Raw genomic sequence first — 17,330 nt, forward strand, 5'->3', positions numbered from 1 at the left:
CAAATGAGGGAGACTGGCGCTTTATTAAGGAAACAAAAAATACCAGTAAGACCAGAGAGGTGCTTAACGCCTTTTGGAGGCAGCTGTTCCGTCTCCTCGGCTCGTCCCCTCCCCCGCCCGCCGCGGACCAGAGCCCGCGTGGATGCGGCTCAGCCGGAGGGGCCCCAGCCCTGAGCTCTTCAGGCCCCCGTGAGGGTTTGGGGGCGCTCCGCGGCGGGGAGGGCGGGGCGCGGCGGGCTAGAGCCCGCGGGCGGCAGGGGGCGCCCTCACCCTCGCCCGGAGCCCAGCAGCCGAGGTTCCGGCAAATCGCCCCGGGGCGTGGAGGCGGGGTGGTCACCATCAACCCAGGATCCTCACCCACCGGGAGTTCCAGGCTCCGCGGGTCCGCCCAGCTGGCGGCAGCCCGACTCGCCTCTCCGCGGGGTTCCTTCCGGGAGGTCACCCCAGCTGCTCAGGCCCCGCAGCCAGAGCCCGCGCGCGCCCAGGCCGTGTCTAAACAGTTCTCCTAGGGTACTTAGTTCTAACTTCCAGCCCTTTCCCCTCGGGATCACAGGCCCCACCCAGCTCGAGGCGGCTTTCTCCCTCACTCCTGGGCTCCCCAGGAACACCCCACGAAGGCACATGACCAAGCTGCTCCCCACACCCTGCCGCCCCAGCCCGCCACCCCAAACCACCTTCCTCGGGCGCGGTGGGCCCACCGGGTGCACACTTGCTTTGCAAGGGCTCATGGCCCCTGCGCTTTTATTTCTTCTTGAAAACCCAACCCCTCTGCTGTCTGCCAGCAACACTGGGTAGAGAGGATGGCCAGATGCAGAGGCAGCTGCCCCCTGGCTCCTCTCCTTGCCCTCTGAGGACGCTCACGTTTTCCCACGGAGCCGTCTCACACCTTTTGAACCAAGGTCAGGAGGCGGGTGAGTCAAGGCAAGTGTGAATTCAGCACCGGCAGGGCGTGGCCCTCTCGCGTCCCGGAGGGGACTGGCCTGGGACAGGCTAATTAGGTACCGCCCCCGCCCAGGGTTTATCGCTCTGAGTCAGAGAAGGAAGAGGGCTTAGTCCATCTCCACACCAACATATCTTCCCCGGCCACGCGGTGGGACTCCGTCTGGATCCGGGATTCGTTGGAGGCCAGGAACTCCACCGCCCGGTCCCACACCCGCTTCATGCGCCTCCTGCAGAGAGGGGGAGGGGAAGCTCAGGAGGCCAGTCGGCCCAGGGCTGGCAACGGAGGTGGGCTGTGGATGCTCTCTGTACCAACGTGGGGAGCGCACCCAGAATTTATCTATCTGCGGGAAGAGTGGTCAGGTGCTAACAGGACTCTTGCAGAGAAGAGAAATTTCGTGAGCCCAGAGAAATACTTCCTCAACCTTCTCTGCTCCAAAAGCTTTCAATTAAAGAGAGCTGAAAGGGGCTGCAGCCCCACTCCACCCCAGGTGTCCAAGCGGGCAGACTCTTGCTAGGATTTGATACTGCAGCAGGCCCGCTGCCCTCCTCCAGTGCAGGCTGCATTTTAATGTCTCGTGTGGGCCAATTAGACAGTGACCACTGGGCTGTTGAGTCCAGACTCCACAGCACTTCAGGGGATGGGGCTGAACTAAGCCTCCAGCGGGGGAGGCCTGGACGCTGGAGCTGCCTGTGGAAACAGAGCCACCAGGTCGGGCCATCTTTGTAGTGACTAGAGTCCCTGCTCTTTGGGGTCCCCGGGGCCCTGCACCCCCTCAGGCAGCCTCCTGTTTTATCTTTGCTCCTCTAGACCAGACAGGAAGATCCCAGGGCGGTGGGGGAGGGCTGCTCTACGTCTACCCTTTGGTGAGACCCAGCCTCATGTCTGACTGCAGACCACTCCCCAGCACCCCAAGCATGCAGTGAATGTGGGGGGGGGGGCGGTGTGGAGCAGGGCGTTCAGTGGGGAGTGCAGATGGAGGGAAGCTCTGGAGGTGGCCCCTGACTCAGGAGGCAGAGTGGCGTCTTGGGGCTTTCTTCCCGGGGGGTCAGGACCAAACCCCAGGACTGTTCAGCAGTCCTCACTTGGCTGCTCTGGGCCTGGCCCCACGGCCCTGGGGACCGAGACCTTCACGGCGGCTCCTGAGCAGAGAGGGACAGCGGCCTCACGTGGTCCCTTCCCGGGCAGCCCATTACCAGGTGATGAACAAGCTGGCCTCGCGTGCCTCCCCGAACCAGCTCTTCAGAACTACCTCACCGCCCACAAGCAGGCCCTCCCCACAGGGCAGCGTGCCCACGCAGGGCTGACTGGCCGCCTGTGTCCCCACGAGCCAAGGTCTCGGCTGCCCTGGCCAAGTGGCCACCAGCGGCCTCCCCGAGAGCTGGAGGGCTGTGGAGGCCTTGTGCGGGGGCCCAATAGCTGGGATAACTGGTCATCCTACGCCCTGTCTGCTTCAAGTTCCCTGCCTGTCGCCATCCTGGGCCTGGGGTGGACGTGAGTGCGCCTCAGCCTCTCCACAGCTTCCAGCTCCCCCTGGCTGACAACCACAGAGCCCGGCACTGGAAACACAGAAGGCGCACCAGCCCACGGTCTCTGAGCAGGTTCCTCACCGTCCTTGCGCCTCAGTGTCCTCATCTGTCAAGTGGGGTCCTTGCTGTTCCCCCCACCCCCCAGGACCATGCTGAAGGTGAGAGAGCACGGCATCTGGCCGGAGAACTCGGCAGAGTCTGAGCCCACACTGCAGTGGGCCCTCCCTGCTGGCCGCCTCCTGGGACTCTGGCCCCCGATTCTACCCCACCCCTGGTTTTGTCAGGGATCCATCCAGCATCTGCAGCCCACAGGGACAGAGGTTCCGGAGTTGTGCATGACAATGCTGGCCAACTCCTCCCACGAGCTGCAAGCCCATTCACTGCTGTGAAACGCTGTTTCCAAGTACAGGCGTGTGCATTCGTGTATGGGAACTAGACTGTGTCATCTTAGGTAAGACGTGTTTCTGACTGTGCATCATGGCTAATGACATGTGAAAAACAACCACCTCTTCCTCGCCAGTGATTGATTCAAGGAGAGATGAGTCACTGGCCAGTGGAACCTCAGAGGTGTGTCGCCAGAGGCTTCAGGGGATGCTTTCCCCTGCTCAGGAGAGCGGCAGGGGGCCCACCTCCCCTCCACCGGCTACACGGCTGGTGCTGCTCTGCCTGTCAGCCACCACTCTGTGCCCACAGAGACCGCCCACCAGCTGACAGCATCCAGAGGGCAGGAGCAGGAGAGCCCCAGAGCGCTGGGGCCAGAGACCTGACCGCGTTGTCCCTGACTTCCATTCGTGGAGCCCGTCAGGCCCTTCCCTGCAGAGCCACTCAGGGAGGAGAGGAGACCAAGGACTCACTGTCCAGAGCACCCATCAGTATCAGCACTAACAGCGCTGGCGTCTCCAGAGCAGTGGGACCACGCCTCTGCCCTAAGCAGTGACGGCAGGGGGGCAGAGGCGGGGATGGAGCCTCACGCTGGGACCTGGGCTGAACCGCCCCATCCTGCACCACTGGCCCGGGGGCCCTCAGAGAGGTCCCAGCGGGGACTCACCGGCTCTGCGGCGGGATCAGGGTGTCGCGCACGTGCAGGATGCCCACGTACGGGTAGCGCTCCATGTCCTGCTCCCAGTCCACGTAGTGGTCCTGGACCACGTCTGTGGGACACAGGGTGCTGTTCAGGCTGAGGCCCCGCAGCGGGGGGCCAGCAGCCCTCTCCCTGGGGGCCACGCACCTATGATCTTCTTCACCATCTCATACATGGCCTGCTCCTCCTCTTCCAACTTCCGCCACCGGTACTTCAGGAGGATCAGGAGCCCCCACAGGAAGGCCAAGCCTGGGAGGGGACAAAGCACGGTTAATCGTGGCCGCCCCTTTCCCTGGCCAGGAGCCCACTGGCTCTCATGGGGCAGGTGGCTGTGCTGGAGGCTGAGGCGGTGGCGTCCCTACTGTGTGAGACCTGGGCTAGCAAGCAGGAGACGGAGGATGGGACATGCGGGGTGGGGGACAGACAAGCGATCAAGCGGTCATCTTCCTCCCACTGGCTGTCACCAGAGCGGCATCCCTAGTCCTCCTCCCAGCCTCATTCCCGGGCTTTCATCTTCTCCCTTGTGAACCAAAACTCGTGATTCATACATATATACATGCCAGGCCCTTTGTATTCAAGATGCTGCTGCCGATAATGATGTCTGTGCCTGCCTGCATTGGGAAGGGAGCTGTGCGCACGCCCAGATGGCCTGTGATTTGTAAGCTGGCTCTCTCTGCAGTCAGGCAGCTTCTGTGACGTGGCCTTTCGCTTTCAGAGACACCCCAAGGTCCCGCTCAAAGGCAGCCCCCGATGTCGGGAGACTCCCCTTTGCTGCTCAGCGCCCTGGGTCTGGCTCGCTTTCATCAGGCATCTGCAGCTCCTCAGCAGGTGCTTACATTGTTCAGGGAGTAAAATCAGGCCAAGCTCCGGGTGCATCTTCCCTGCCGTGTGGCCTGCACTCTGGAGCCCGGGGAAGGACAGTGCCCAACTGCAGCCCAGGCCGGGTGCCCCTTCGGGATGCTGATGGGCCCCACCCCAAACCAAGATTTTCTAGTTAATCTTTGTGCGCCAGCTGCCGGGCCTCCAGAGGAAAGCTGGCCAAGGCAGTGGTGGAGTGGATCATCTCCATTTCACTAGACAGACCTCAGGCTCACTGGGCAGAAATGAACTCCGCAGGCCTGGGTTTCCAGACCTTGTCTCCCGTGCTCGGAAGTCTTGCTGAGCTGGGCTGCCGGGGCAGGGGGACAGGGCGGCAGGACTTACACCAGAAGAAGATGAGCACGTTGGTGACAGCTGTGAGCAGCGCGCGGCTCAGGCGGCAGCCGACACCCATGCGGGGCCGCGCGGACTCCAGGCAGACCACCTTGTCCACCGTGGTCACCAGCTCAGACGGGTCCTCCCCTTTCAACCTGAGACAGGACACAGGGCTGTAAACAGGTTCAAAAGCCCTGAGGAGCCGCTGTAGAAGCCTCACTTTCAGCAGAAAGAGGACGAAGGAGGGGCTGGGAAGCCTCCACTTGCTGATAAAATAGACTTGGTACCCTGGCTGCACTCTTTCCAGAAATTTCCCACGTTGGCTACTTAGAAAGAATAAAGCTTTAAAGATGGCAGCAAGCTTGAACCCCTGCCGCTAAAGTGATGCCCCCCTCTGTTGGGTCGTTGACAACCCTTCTCAGCGTGTGGAAGATTAAACTGTAAATTGCATTCCCACCTCCCAGCACAGAGAAATGGAGATGTTACGGAATCGCTGGCTTTGCGAGGCATGGCGAGGGACTGAAACAGTCTGGAGGGGGTGCTTCTCCTTGGCGACGAGGAGGCACGTCGGCTGTTTAAGTGCAGAGGCCATGGGGCACCACCGGGCCCCGCAGCAGGACCAGCCCCAGCTCCCAGAGGCCAGACCCCAGCCCCAGCGAGGGGGTTATCGGGACAATGGGAGATGCCGCCGACCCCCGTCCTTCTAGGAGGCGACAGGTCCCTGCTCTGGACTGCAGTGAATGGCTGGTGCTTGAACTGTTGGGATTTCTCATGACCGACTTCTTTTAAAAAAATTTTTTTTTACATTGAAGTATAGTTGATTTACAATGTCGCGTCAATTATTACTGTACAGCAAAGTCCCGCGACTTACTTCTAAATGCTGGTCGTGGGGGCTGGGCTCAAGCCAAGCTGCCCCCTCCAACAGGAAAAGGCGGTGTCATCATTCCTGCGTTGGCAGCTTCGGCGTGTGCTGCCGAGGATAAAAATCTGTGTTCTCTGCCTTTTCTAACACCCGGGAAAATCGCTCAGCCACTCAGGAAAACTTTATTATTATTTTTTTAAAGCCAACGAATTCTAATCGTGCCATGCATCCAGTTATTCAGCTTCAGGCTCAGCTGCCCGAGGGGCTTCTGCTGGCTGCACTGCTGATGGAATTAGTAATTTGAGTGGATTAGAGAGGAAGAGAACAACCCCCCAGAGTGTGCTTTAATATCAGCAGCTGTGCCCTGAACAGAGACCTGACAAACCCTGAGGGGCGGGGGTGGGGGGTGGGGGGTGGTGACGAGGCAGGGTCTCCCCAGCAGGGGACGCCCCCACCGCTGGGCTGAGGAGCCAGTCGGGGGCCTTTCAGGAGGGTGAGTGTGCTGCTTCTGCGAACCATGCTCACCAGGAAGGGACAGGAACAGGCCAAACCGCTCAGCTGGAATAAAACCCGGTCTCTCCATTTACAGTTTCCATACTGAGTGAAACCAACATACAGAATCGCCTCATCTACAAATGAAATGAAAACTAGCACCAAGGAAAGGCAAAGCAGAAAAGTGCCTTCTCCAGCAAACCGTGGGGGCAGTGACGGGAAGGGGCACAGCCTGGGTTACTTGAGACAGGTGTAGCTGGACTGCCAGGCAATCACCCTGACACCTGGATTTTCGCATCTCATCCTAAACTGCTCCTCTCCTGGCATTGCTGACCCTACTCCCCCCACTGCCCAGTTGCAGGCCCGGCCCTTGACAACTCAGCTGGGAGACCCGGCCTCCACCTCCGGGCCCCAGACGCCAGAGCCGCTGGGCGAGGACAGGGCCTCACTCACCAGATGCCCACGTCCTTGTTACTGCTCAGTATCCAGGTCAGCGCGGCTTCAAACTTGGTGGAGGAGCTGCTGGTCACGTTCTGTGGGAGGGGGCGGGGGAGATTAGTGCTCCGTCTGGGCGGAGCAGCGGGGTCGTGGAAGCCCCCTTTTTCTGTGTGCCCTCAAGCCCCGCTCCACTAAACGCTTAGCAAACTGGCGGGATGGCGATCTGGCGCGGATGATCCCGGAGAAGAGGCTGTAACTGGAGGAGGTGATGTGGCAGCGCGTGGGAAAACGGGGCAGGTCTGCGGCGCCAGGCCAGAGAGCCGGCGGCTCATCTGGATGAACGAAAAAGACGACGTGGGGGGCCCTCACTGCGGCCAGAGCCGGCCGTGTGGCCTTGGGCAAAGGCCCTCCCCTCTCCGGGCCCAGGTGCCTCATCGGTGAAACGGAAACTGGATGAGGTGACGCCTTGGGTTTCTGCCGGCTCCAAAACCTATAATTCTGTCATCCTGAGGCCGCATCGAAAATCAGAAGGACCCAGAGCAACCCGGACGGGAACCCTGAGGGGGAGTGAAATGGCAGGTGGAGTGGCTTAGCTGCTGAGAGGGGGAAGTGAGCCAGAAGAGGGGCAGGTCACAGGGCCGCTCCGGGAAGGGGCAGGGCAGCGGCCCGGTCAGCTGGCTGGGGGGCAGCGGGTCAGGAGCGAGCTGCCTGCAGGCCGGGCCCCTGGCTCTCAGCTCACCCTGAGCCCAGTCACCCTGCTGCTGCCTTAACTTCAGGGAGCTGAGCGCTCAACTGTGTTTAAAAAAAAAAAAAAAAAAAAAAGATCTTTTTTTTTAAAGGGAAAGCAAACAAGCCAAAAAGCAAACACAAAACGAGCAGAAAAAAAAAACAAAACGCGGGGCTTGAAAGATCAATACAGAACACCAGGACCTTCGGGGAATGGACACACACGGCAGCCGACTCACTGCTATATATTCCTGGGCTTCCATGACAGGAATGCATTTGCTCTTTAGCTTCTCTGGATTTCCGCATTCAAAATTACCTAGGAGGGGAAAAAACACACATTCAAACACAAAGAAGAGGTGAAAAAAATTTACCTGGCAACCGACTGAACACAGCAGCAAGAATCAAGCCATCAGCTCTGACGGGGAGCGTGTGGCCCGGCGCCCTGACAGCTGTGGGGCATCTTCACTGTACAGCAAGATCAAAAGCCACTTAGCTTGGATCGAGGCCAGATCATTAAAACCTGACCTGCAAAGCAGTGCAGCGATTTGCATTAAATGACTAAAAAGCTGCCCAATACCAAGGTCTGTTTGCAATTGATCCCTAAAAGGATCAGACAGACAGTTCTGGAAGGTACTGGGATGGGACTATAAATAAACGCAGTCTGGGAAAAAGAAAGGCAGGGAGGCCACTGCACTGCAGGGTTTCTGACTGGTCACAGGCTGGTGACCTAGAATGCCAGGTTTTGAGGGGCCCTGGGGAGTGATGGCCAAGCAAGAAGGGGTACCTGTGTGCTGGGACCCCATCATGGTGCTCCAAAGCCCTCTGCTGAGCACCCTGTGCAGCCGGCTCCCACTTAGGGTGGAGCTGGGAGCCTCACCCTTCATCCGGCCCAGGCTTCCAGGCCCGGCCCATGGACCAGCCTCTCTGAAAAGGCCCCAGCCATGGGGGCCTCGTTTAGCCAGATCGGCTGGCCTTGGGGCCCCGCCACAGCCCTGAGCTCCCGATTGCCCACTGTGGCTTACCTGCCAGCAGCTGCTTTACCACGAGACCCCGTGGGAGCAGGGACTGTGCGAGGCTAGGCCTTAACCCCTCACCGGCCTAACTGCCCTCAGCCTGGCACAGCCTGGGCTCTGGATGGCCAGTCTGTATGTATCTGTGTGCTGGGGAGAGAGTGGCTGAAGATAATATCACAAAAATCCTGAGAATGAACTAAAGCCTGCTCCTCGCTCCCCAGCAGCCAGATCTTCCTACTTCAAAGCCGGCTTGTCCTTCCAGGCCCCCTGAGACTCAGCTGCCTTCTCCCACGCTCCTGCCCGACCCCAGACTGCCCTGCCCTGCTCAGGCCTCTGGGACTACTGCCTAGGTCCCCTGGTTTCCTCTGCTCCCCTTTCTCATCCATGTTTGGTCAACAAGGCTTTAAAATGATCCTGCTTAGACGACACTCTTCGCTCAGAGTGCTGCCTTCCTGCGCCTGGCTCTCTGTCTGTCACTCCCCCGCTCCAAGCCTCCCTGCCTGCAGGATGGAGCCGCAACGGCCTGGCAACCACGGCTGACCGGGTGAGACTCATGCTCCCTGTTTCTCTTTCCTCATGTAGCTGCTTCCAACCCCGACTCTGTAATTTCCTGCCTCTTTGGCCCTGCCTTTCCCCAGCAAATACGTATCTACTCCCACCTGGGCTTGAAGGCCTCACACAGAGACCCCTTCCCCTGTGACACTTTCCTGACGGCTCCAGCTAAAAGGCACTGCCTCCCAGAACTTCTAGCCTCTTGGTTCCCATCTATCAGCCTTTTATATCACCCCGTGGTCAGGGGGGTGGGTGGCCTGTCTCTTCTACTGAACCACAGGCAGTCTGTGGACAGGATCCTTGAGTCACCTTGTATCCTGCAAAGGCCAGCTCAGTGCCCTGTCCATAGCTGACCTCCAACAGGAAGAAGGGGATGGAGCATGGCCAGAGAGCCTGCACTCCTCTGCAGCCTGTCTCAGTGAGAGGCAAACCCTCAGAAGACAGTGGGTACCAGGCCCCCTGATGACAAGAGCCAGGACCGCATATGGAGGATGGGAGGGGGAGAACTGCCTACTAGGATCCGTAGTTTAAGGGTGGAGCTCCTCAATGTTACCTCCTGGGGGCCTCGGTAAACCTCAGACTTTGATGCAATAGATTTGAGATGAGCCCGAGATGCTGCATTTCCAATAAGCTCCTGGGTGACACTGATGCTGCTGTGCTTGGACCACAACCGAGTCACAAAGGTTTCAGATATGCCCTCCGGCCAGAATTTATATGCCAAACACCTGGGCCATAACTGACTGTGATGCTGTGAGCCCTGACCCTGCCTTTACTCCAGGGAGCTCAGAGGCCCCCGTGGCCAGCCTGGTCCCCTCGCAGTCAGGAGAGAGGAGGTGCAGAGCTGAGGCTCACAGGCTTGGCCCTGAGGGCTGAGGGCCGAGTCCAAGCCTACTCAACCTTGACCTCCCGCGACAACCTTAGACAAGGGCTGGCCCTGCAGGTGAGCGGCGCCCCTTGAACCTCCTGCAGACTGACGTCTGGTTTTTGTGATGAAGACCCTTAACACAGGCACAAGCCCTGAGCGGTCACCACGTCATCAGTGGTTCTGAGAGCCTCCTGGATACCAGGAGAGGACAGAGTATGTTGGTGCCACCTCGGGCCTCAAGGAACACATTCACAATGCAAACAGCGGCAGAGATTCCGCACGGAGGCGTTTCCAGGTGGTGTCTTGGGAGGGGGTTGAGAAGGCCCTCTTCTAGAGAACGGCACTTGGCTTTCATTTAGTTAAGAAAAAACAGACCTAAGATCACTCGGTGAAATGGGGAGACTGTGGCCCTGAGAAGTCAGGGACTGGTCCAGCATCCCACAGCCAGTGGGGGACTCGGATCCGTGACACCAGGACCCTGGAGGGCGGGACGGGCCTGAAGGTGCTTGGTCCACCACCCAGACCACTTGCTGCCTGCAGAAGCCTCTGCACCTGACCGGGCCGACCTGGTAGAGGGAGGCCCTCCAGGCTGGGAGTCCTAGACTCTGAGACGGCCTGAGGCCTGGTCCTTTCCAACACCACACGGACACCCAGAACATTAGGTGGAGGGCGCCCCAGAGAACGGGGTGCACCTGCTGAACGGGAATCTATGTTTTGCTCAAATGCAAGGCTTACACGGGATGTGCCTGTGGGGGATGTGGGGAAGGTGAGGCGTGGCTTCTGGGAGACCACCACGGCACCTCGGCCTCGGCCACAGCCCGCCGAGGAGGCTCGGGCCTTGGGAAGCCTACTCACCTGCCTGGATGGCCAGGAAGTCGTACAGCTCGTGCAGCAGCTCCAGCAAGGCCGCCTTCTGCTCGGCCTGACAGAACTGGAAGGGCACGGGACAAGCGGTCAGCAAGGCGGCAGGGGCGAGGGGCCTGGCCGCCTGCTCTCATCTCAGCCACACTGCCAAGAGCGAGGCCGCAAGGACAGCCTCACACCTTAGAACAGCGACGACAGCAAATTCCGCCACGACGCGGGCCCAGGGGTAGGGTCGGTAAACACCAGGCCGACACACGTAAAAGGACACCGTGACGGCAGAGGCGGACTGACAGCGGACTCGGCGACAACCAGGGGCCGGCATTCGAGAGGCGCCCCGGCCCCGGCCCCCGCGGGGTAAAGGCCACCAGCCGTGCAGTGCGGGCACAACCGTGGGCAGCGCGGCACCCGGGCTCCTCGGAGGGCAAAGCCAACGCTGCATGATGCGGTCTGGTCTCCCCCGGGGCCACTCCCGTCCAGTTTTCGGAGAGTCAAGTATCTACAGTCTGCCTGTGGACTGTCTACTTTGCGCATTATCTGCTGCAAATGTTTAATCTTAGATTCTTCTAGAAATGGAAAATGTAGAGGAATCTGAACTGTCGGGAGGAAAACGTCACCTATGTGAGAGAGGCACGCCTGCATGCCCACTCCTGCAGCGCCCGTGACAGCAGGGGCACCGTTCAGCTGGACTCGCTGCGTTTGGAACATTCCAAACAGGCTGCTTTTCTTTGAGGCTGGGTGGGAGGTTGGGTGCTGTGCTGAGTGGTCGTATGTGAACCCTGAATCCTTACCACATTCCTCACTGCACCCCAATTTCTCAGGTGAGTGGCCCAAGGTTTAGAGACCAGAGGTGGCCACTAAGATCCCACAGCTCGTAGGTGGTGGAGCCGCATGGGAGTGTGGCCAGTGGACTCCAAGCGCACTCCCCCGCTCCAGACCGCTTCCAGGCTGTCACCGGGCACAGCCCTGGACCGGAAGTCGGAGGTCTGGGTTCTAGATCTGAATCTGCAGCTAGAGAAGAAACCAAGATCGTTTTCCTTCTCGGGGTTCACGTGCTGCCCTGATCTAATTTGGTCCTGAATACTCTCCGTGGCCGAGCTTTGTCCCCTCATGTGGCCTAAAGGCCCTGATGCCTTAACAAGGTACCAAATGATGTACCCAAGACTTATGCACAAGACTGTAAATGTCCAAAACAACTCACATGCCTACGAGCAGAGTCAGAAACCCCAACTACTTTTTAAAGACGATTTAACGATATCAGCAAAGCTGATAATTGTAAAATATAACTAAATATACAGAGATCCCAATTCTATAAACACATACATACACAGAGAGTGAAGGGAAGAGAAGCTCCCCAAACATTAATGGTGATTATCTCTGGGTGGCAGAACCAAGGGTGATTATTGTCCCATTTTTCGAACTTGCTAAACATCTATCATTGTCACAATCAGGAAAAAAAAAAGCAGGAGCAATTAATACTGTTCCGAACTCATGGACATTTAGGCAAAGCGAGGCTGAAAGGACAGAAGGTACCAGGCCACGCAACAGCCTGATTAAGATCACACACCCACTGCCAGCCCACCCCCAGGGTTTCCTCAGGGCAAAAGCAGAGAGAATGACAAGACTTGTAGAGAGCTGAGATGGGGGGAAAAACACCTGTCTCTCAAACCCAAATGCCCCTCTGGGTTTTGGGTGAGCTTGAGCCACAGAAAGTGAGAGGCTTTCAACAAGAAACTCACTCAAGCTGAGAAGTACCCCCCGAGCTGCCTGCTCCTGTGCACATCCTCCCCAAAGGCCGAGCGTGCCCCACGGAAGGTCAGTGCAGCAGAACCCAGCACCGAGCCTGCAGGGAGCCTGAGAGGTCTGGTCTGGGACCCGCCTGGCCAGGCTGGGCACGTCTTTAGCGAGCAGCTGGATGGTGCTTGACGGCTCACATGAGCACATCCCCCACTGAGGATGACCCCAAAGGGAATCTGCCCTCTGTCGTGGGTCTGACATACTCACAGGTGTGCAGGACCAAGAGACAGAAACCAGGGGGCCCGTTTCTAAATAGAAGACAAATGACTAGTATCGCCAAGAGAAGTCTCACAGAAACGAAACTTTTGCTCCCGTTTCCGTTTTCTGTCTTCAAAAGTGTAGCTTCCCCTTCTGGCCACATTTCTGGGCCACTTCCTTTAATCATCAACTGCAGTTTTTACGATAGAAGGCAGATTATACTTATTATGAGTCTGTCTTTATAAAACAGTAGGGAAGCAAAGATATCTGGTGGATGAAAGCAATAAATACATGTAATAAAAACACCCCCAAATATGACACAGCAGAAGCCGAAGAGAAATAAAACCGCTTGTCTGCATCAGGATGCCACTTCATTAATGTGGGCAACATGGGCCTGGGGATGAGTGTGTGTGGTTTCTTTCCCAGCCGCCTCCCCCTGCCCCCAATTGCCAGAGATGTGCCCTGAGGGCTGGGGCAGGCCTGGAGTTGGACACTTAATAATTAGACTACTAAGTCATGCCCTCTGGCAGCACAAGGCTCTGCCTGGCAGGATTTATGACCTGAAAATTTACAGCCGCTATCTTCCCGAGACTACTACCTGTACTGGTAGCATCCCAGCTCCTTGCTAATGCCATTTTCATGACTCGTAAATGGACAGGGCGGCTCACCTTCCCCAAGTATTATTTGTAGGGAACATTAAAGTGTCACAAAACCAATCTATAGACTAAGAGAACTAACTCCACTTCAGATGTGTTTAAAACAACCCCTTGATGACATTTCAAATCAGAACAGCATTTTCAGAGCCAGAGGGGAACGACCCGAGAATGTGGAATTGAGAACCTGGCCTCCTGGCGCTTAAAAAGCAGCCCACCCTTCCCCCTGAAGCCAGGGAGCTTGAGAGGTCCCTCAACCACCACCCACTGCACCCCCCCGCAGATAAGACTCTGGCAGAAGATCAAAGCCCTCCATGCTGCGACTGATGGGAGAGCTCCTATAAAGTCAGGGGTTGGATCTTGGGAGCTCAAATTCTGTTTCAAGTACTCCTTCACAGCCACAATTGAGTCTGACATGTACATCACAGAACATGATATGACTCTGGTATGTTACAGGAAGCACTCCTGAAAATGATCCTTTTATGATCTTTTTCTGGGCAAGTTTACCTCCTGATGGAGGCTAACATCCTTGAGACGAACAGCGAAAGCTAGAAAAACTCAAACTCACCTCATCTGTTTTTGTCTCACAGTCCACTGGCAGTAATTTCACTGAGACCAAGAAAAGAAACAGAGGAAATTAAAAGTGTGGGTTTTGGAAAAGGGTACAAAAAGGGATCATTCCCAAAATTCAGAGGAAGTAAAACATTACCAACAAAAAGGTGGGGATTAGAAAGATATCACCTAAATGAAGCATTTTTAAAATGTAGGGAGTGAAATGTAAAGGGGTTCTCAGTCCTGGATAAAGAATCAGGACACCTACTTTCTAATCTCAGGGAAAAATGATTAGCCACAGGATATTGGGGAACCACTCACTTAACCACTCTGAACCTTTGGTTTCTTCATCATAACATGGGATCACTAAAGCCTTCCTAGCTTAATTTAGACTCATTGTCAAAGAAGACAACATATAATGGTGGTTCTCTAAACAATGTTATGTTAAACATGATTAATACCATCATGGGAGGGGAATTCCAGGTAAATTCCCACTATTCATCCAAGAGCTGTTGTCTTAAAGCATCTCAGCAACGAGTATGACAGTATACTGTCTTTGGACATCACCAATGTAGTCACAGTTAGAACCAGCACAACCATGTCACGCCTGGGTCGATTTAATTTCTCTAGCAAGAGGATAACCTGCTCTCATAGTCAAGAAATTATCTGAGTGTGTGCATAAGTCTGGGATCCCTGCGCCCACAGACTTCCTCATACACCCAAACACCCATCTGCTGCAACAGCTAGGACATAATTTAGCTTTCCCCTGCATTCTGGCGGTCCGTGCTAGGCATGGAAAACTGTGGCTGGGAACAGTATTAATCACACTTGGTTTTTGTAAAGGATATTAAAAGCTGGTGAGCTAAAGGGTCACTTTATACTTAAATGTATAAAGAGATGGTCACTCTGCTGCTTCCTATTAGCCTAGAGAATTCTGGAAGAAGTAAATTTCCCCTTTAGAAAACACAGATCGTTAACTATTCGTTAATATACTGTATCTGGCAGATCTCATTCGGCCACGTCTCATCACAGAACTAACTGTGGACAGAGGCATGGCCGGGAATATCGTGAGTCACAGGACCCTCTCTTAACACATCCCATGAAGGGGCTGGAAACAGTGGCAAATGCCACCATTCACATCAGTTTAAACTCTTTAAAGGCTCGTGCACGCCTGTCTGAGGCAGGACTAGTATAATCCCCTCTTGACATACAGTGGGTCCCCCGGGCCAAAGAAGAGGAGGATGTGGTCTTTTTGGTGCTGCAAAGCTGGGACCCCAATCAGAACCTATCTCTGAGCGGGTGACCTGGGGCACATAGCACGTGAATGAGCAAGAAATCAAAAGGGAGGGCAGAACTTAAAAGGAGTGGGAGTGGGCCTTTAGAGGGTTGTGTTAGAGGGCTTTCTCTAGAGAGGGAAAAGTAAAAGTGACTACGGAAAGACTGCTTCCAGCACGTGCTGGAAAGGGAGGTTAAGTAGGGAGGGCTAGGGCCGAAAATAAGAATAGGAGGCAGTGAAGACAGAAACGACTGCAGACGCAGGAGTCCCACAGCTGGAGGAAGCAAAGTCTTCAGTCTGGGGGGAAGAAGGTGGCCTGAAGTATCTAACAGGCCCGGGACGTGCGGCCTGGCGCTGAGAGGCCCGGGGGTCGTTTCGGGGACACCCGCGCGCCCAGCGCCCTCCCCTGCGCCGGCCCGGGACGTACTGTTGTCCTCCGCCTCCTGCGGCGCCGAGGGCTTGCCCATCTTCACCCAGAGGATGCCCAGGAAGACGAGCAGCAGCCCCAGGCTGGCCCAGAGCAGGAGCCGGGACAGGCAGCGCTCCAGCCGCCGCCCCGCCTCGGGCCGGGCGCGCGCCGAGGCCGCCGGGCCGGCTCTCGTCGCCCGTAGGCCCGGGCGCGGGTCGGGGCCGAGGAGGGCGGAGGGCGGCCGCGCCGAGGCCGGAGACGCGGCCCACCAGCGCCGGAGCCCGGGGCTGGCGCCCGGCGCGGTCCTGCCGAACGGCCGGCCGTCCTCGTCCTCCTCGGAGCTGCCCCGGGCCGAGGCGCGGCGTCTGAGCGGCGCGGGGCGGGCGAGGCCGCGGCTCCCGGACCAGGAGGCCGCGGGGGCTCCGAAGTCGCCGTAGGCCCCGGGCGTCGCATAGGCCGGGCCCGAGGCCGCCGGGGAGAGCCAGGGCTCCGCCCGCGGGGAGGCCGCGGCGGGCCGGGCGCGCAGCGGCGCCTCCTCGCGCAGCCGGGCCTCCTCGCCCCGGGCCCGGGCCGCCTCCCGAGGCCGCTCCTCGCCGCGCAACCGGGCCTCGCCGCGCAGGCGGCGCAGCTTGTTGCGGTAGACGTCCCGGGTGGTGTCGGTGATGGGGCCCGGCTGGAAGCCCAGGGCCTGCAGCTCCCGCCGCAGCTCCAAGTCCGACAGGCCAGCCATGGCCAGGACACCGCCCCCGGCGCGCGCCGCACCCGGAACTGCTCCCGCCCGCGGCCGCGGCGGAGCGGGCGGGGCTCCGCGCCATGACGGGAAGGTCAGTGGTGGCCGCCATATTGGGAGGTCTGTAACGATCGTCGTGTGGCCATGATGGTGAGGTCAGACTCGGCCTGCCAGGGCCACCATGTTGGGGAGGTCTGAGGGCGTTTCTGAAGGGTTTTAATTTTGGTTTCCTTTTCTCTTTCCCGTCTTGCTCACTCCTTCTGTGAGAGCAACACAAACTCCATGACAGGCCCTCAGTTCAGTTCAGTTCAGTCGCTCAGTCGTGTCTGACTCTTTGCGACCCCATGAATCACAGCATGCCAGGCCGCCCTGTTCATCACCAACTCCCGGAGTTCACTCAGACTCACGTCCATCGAGTCCGTGATGCCATCCAGCCATCTCATCCTCGGTCAACCCCCTTCTCCTCCTGCCCCCAATCCCTCCCAGCATCAGAGTCTTTTCCAATGAGTCAACTCTTCGCATGAGGTGGCCAAAGTACTGGAGTTTCAGCTTTAGCATCATTACTTCCAAAGAAATCCCAGGGTTGATCTCCGTCAGAACGGACTGGTTGGATCTCCTTGCAGTCCAAGGGACTCTCAAGAGTCTTCTCCAACACCACATTTCAAAAGCATCAATTCTTCCGCGCTCAGCCTTCTTCACAGTCCAACTCTCACATCCATACACGACCACTAGAAAAACCATAGCCTTGACTAGACGGATCTTAGTCGGCAAAGTAATGTCTCTGCTTTTAATATGCTATCTAGGTTGGTCATAACTTTTTTTCCAAGGAGTAAGCATCTTTTAATTTCATGGCTGCAGTCACCATCTGCAGTGATTCTGGAGCCCCCAAAAATAAAGTCTGACACTGTTTCTACTGTTTTCCCATCTATTTCCCATGAGGTGATGGGACCGGATGCCATGATCTTCGTTTTCTGAATGTTGAGCTTTAGGCCAAGTTTTTCCCTCTCCTCTTTCACTTTCATCAAGAGGCTTTTTAGCTACAGGACCAAAAAGGCCGCAGTTCCGATTTCCTCAAAAAGATAAGTTTCAGTTACCTCGAAATTAGCTCAGCACACAAGAGCCAATCAACTGCCAGCCCGGGAAAATCAAATCAAGCCCGGGA

The 17,330-nt window shown here is 57.2% G+C and overlaps 1 protein-coding gene across 2 annotated transcripts; it reads right to left on the reverse strand.

The window, feature by feature from the left end:
* Positions 1-67: 67 nt before the first annotated feature.
* LEMD2 (LEM domain nuclear envelope protein 2) lies at positions 68-16,168 on the reverse strand. Of its 2 annotated transcripts, none has more exons than XM_068994356.1 (9): positions 15,835-16,168; positions 13,770-13,810; positions 10,548-10,623; positions 7,502-7,578; positions 6,552-6,631; positions 4,754-4,899; positions 3,698-3,799; positions 3,518-3,620; positions 68-1,169 (listed from the first exon to the last, which is right to left on the reverse strand). In XM_068994356.1, exons 1-9 carry the CDS (start codon positions 16,166-16,168, stop codon positions 1,019-1,021), a joined length of 1,110 nt encoding a protein of 369 aa, XP_068850457.1. In that variant the 3' UTR covers positions 68-1,018. The 2 variants fall into 2 exon arrangements, with proteins under 2 accessions (XP_068850457.1, XP_068850456.1); XM_068994355.1 differs by having other exon boundaries at positions 15,457-16,168.
* Between the last annotated feature and the right edge of the window lie 1,162 nt (positions 16,169-17,330).

The sequence above is a fragment of the Capricornis sumatraensis genome, chromosome 22, assembly GCF_032405125.1.
Source record: "Capricornis sumatraensis isolate serow.1 chromosome 22, serow.2, whole genome shotgun sequence".
NCBI lineage: Eukaryota > Metazoa > Chordata > Mammalia > Artiodactyla > Bovidae > Capricornis > Capricornis sumatraensis.

Excerpts from the sequence above, each read along its gene's own strand:
- LEMD2 (XM_068994355.1), bottom strand. The coding sequence starts at position 16,168 with ATGGCTGGCCTGTCGGACTTGGAGCTGCGGCGGGAGCTGCAGGCCCTG. Across the intron at positions 3,800-4,753 it reads CGTGCTCATCTTCTTCTGGT|GCTTGGCCTTCCTGTGGGGG; the intron begins GTAAGTCCTGCC and ends GTCCCCTCCCAG. Across the intron at positions 1,170-3,517 it reads CTGATCCCGCCGCAGAGCCG|GAGGCGCATGAAGCGGGTGT; the intron begins GTGAGTCCCCGC and ends CCCTCTCTGCAG.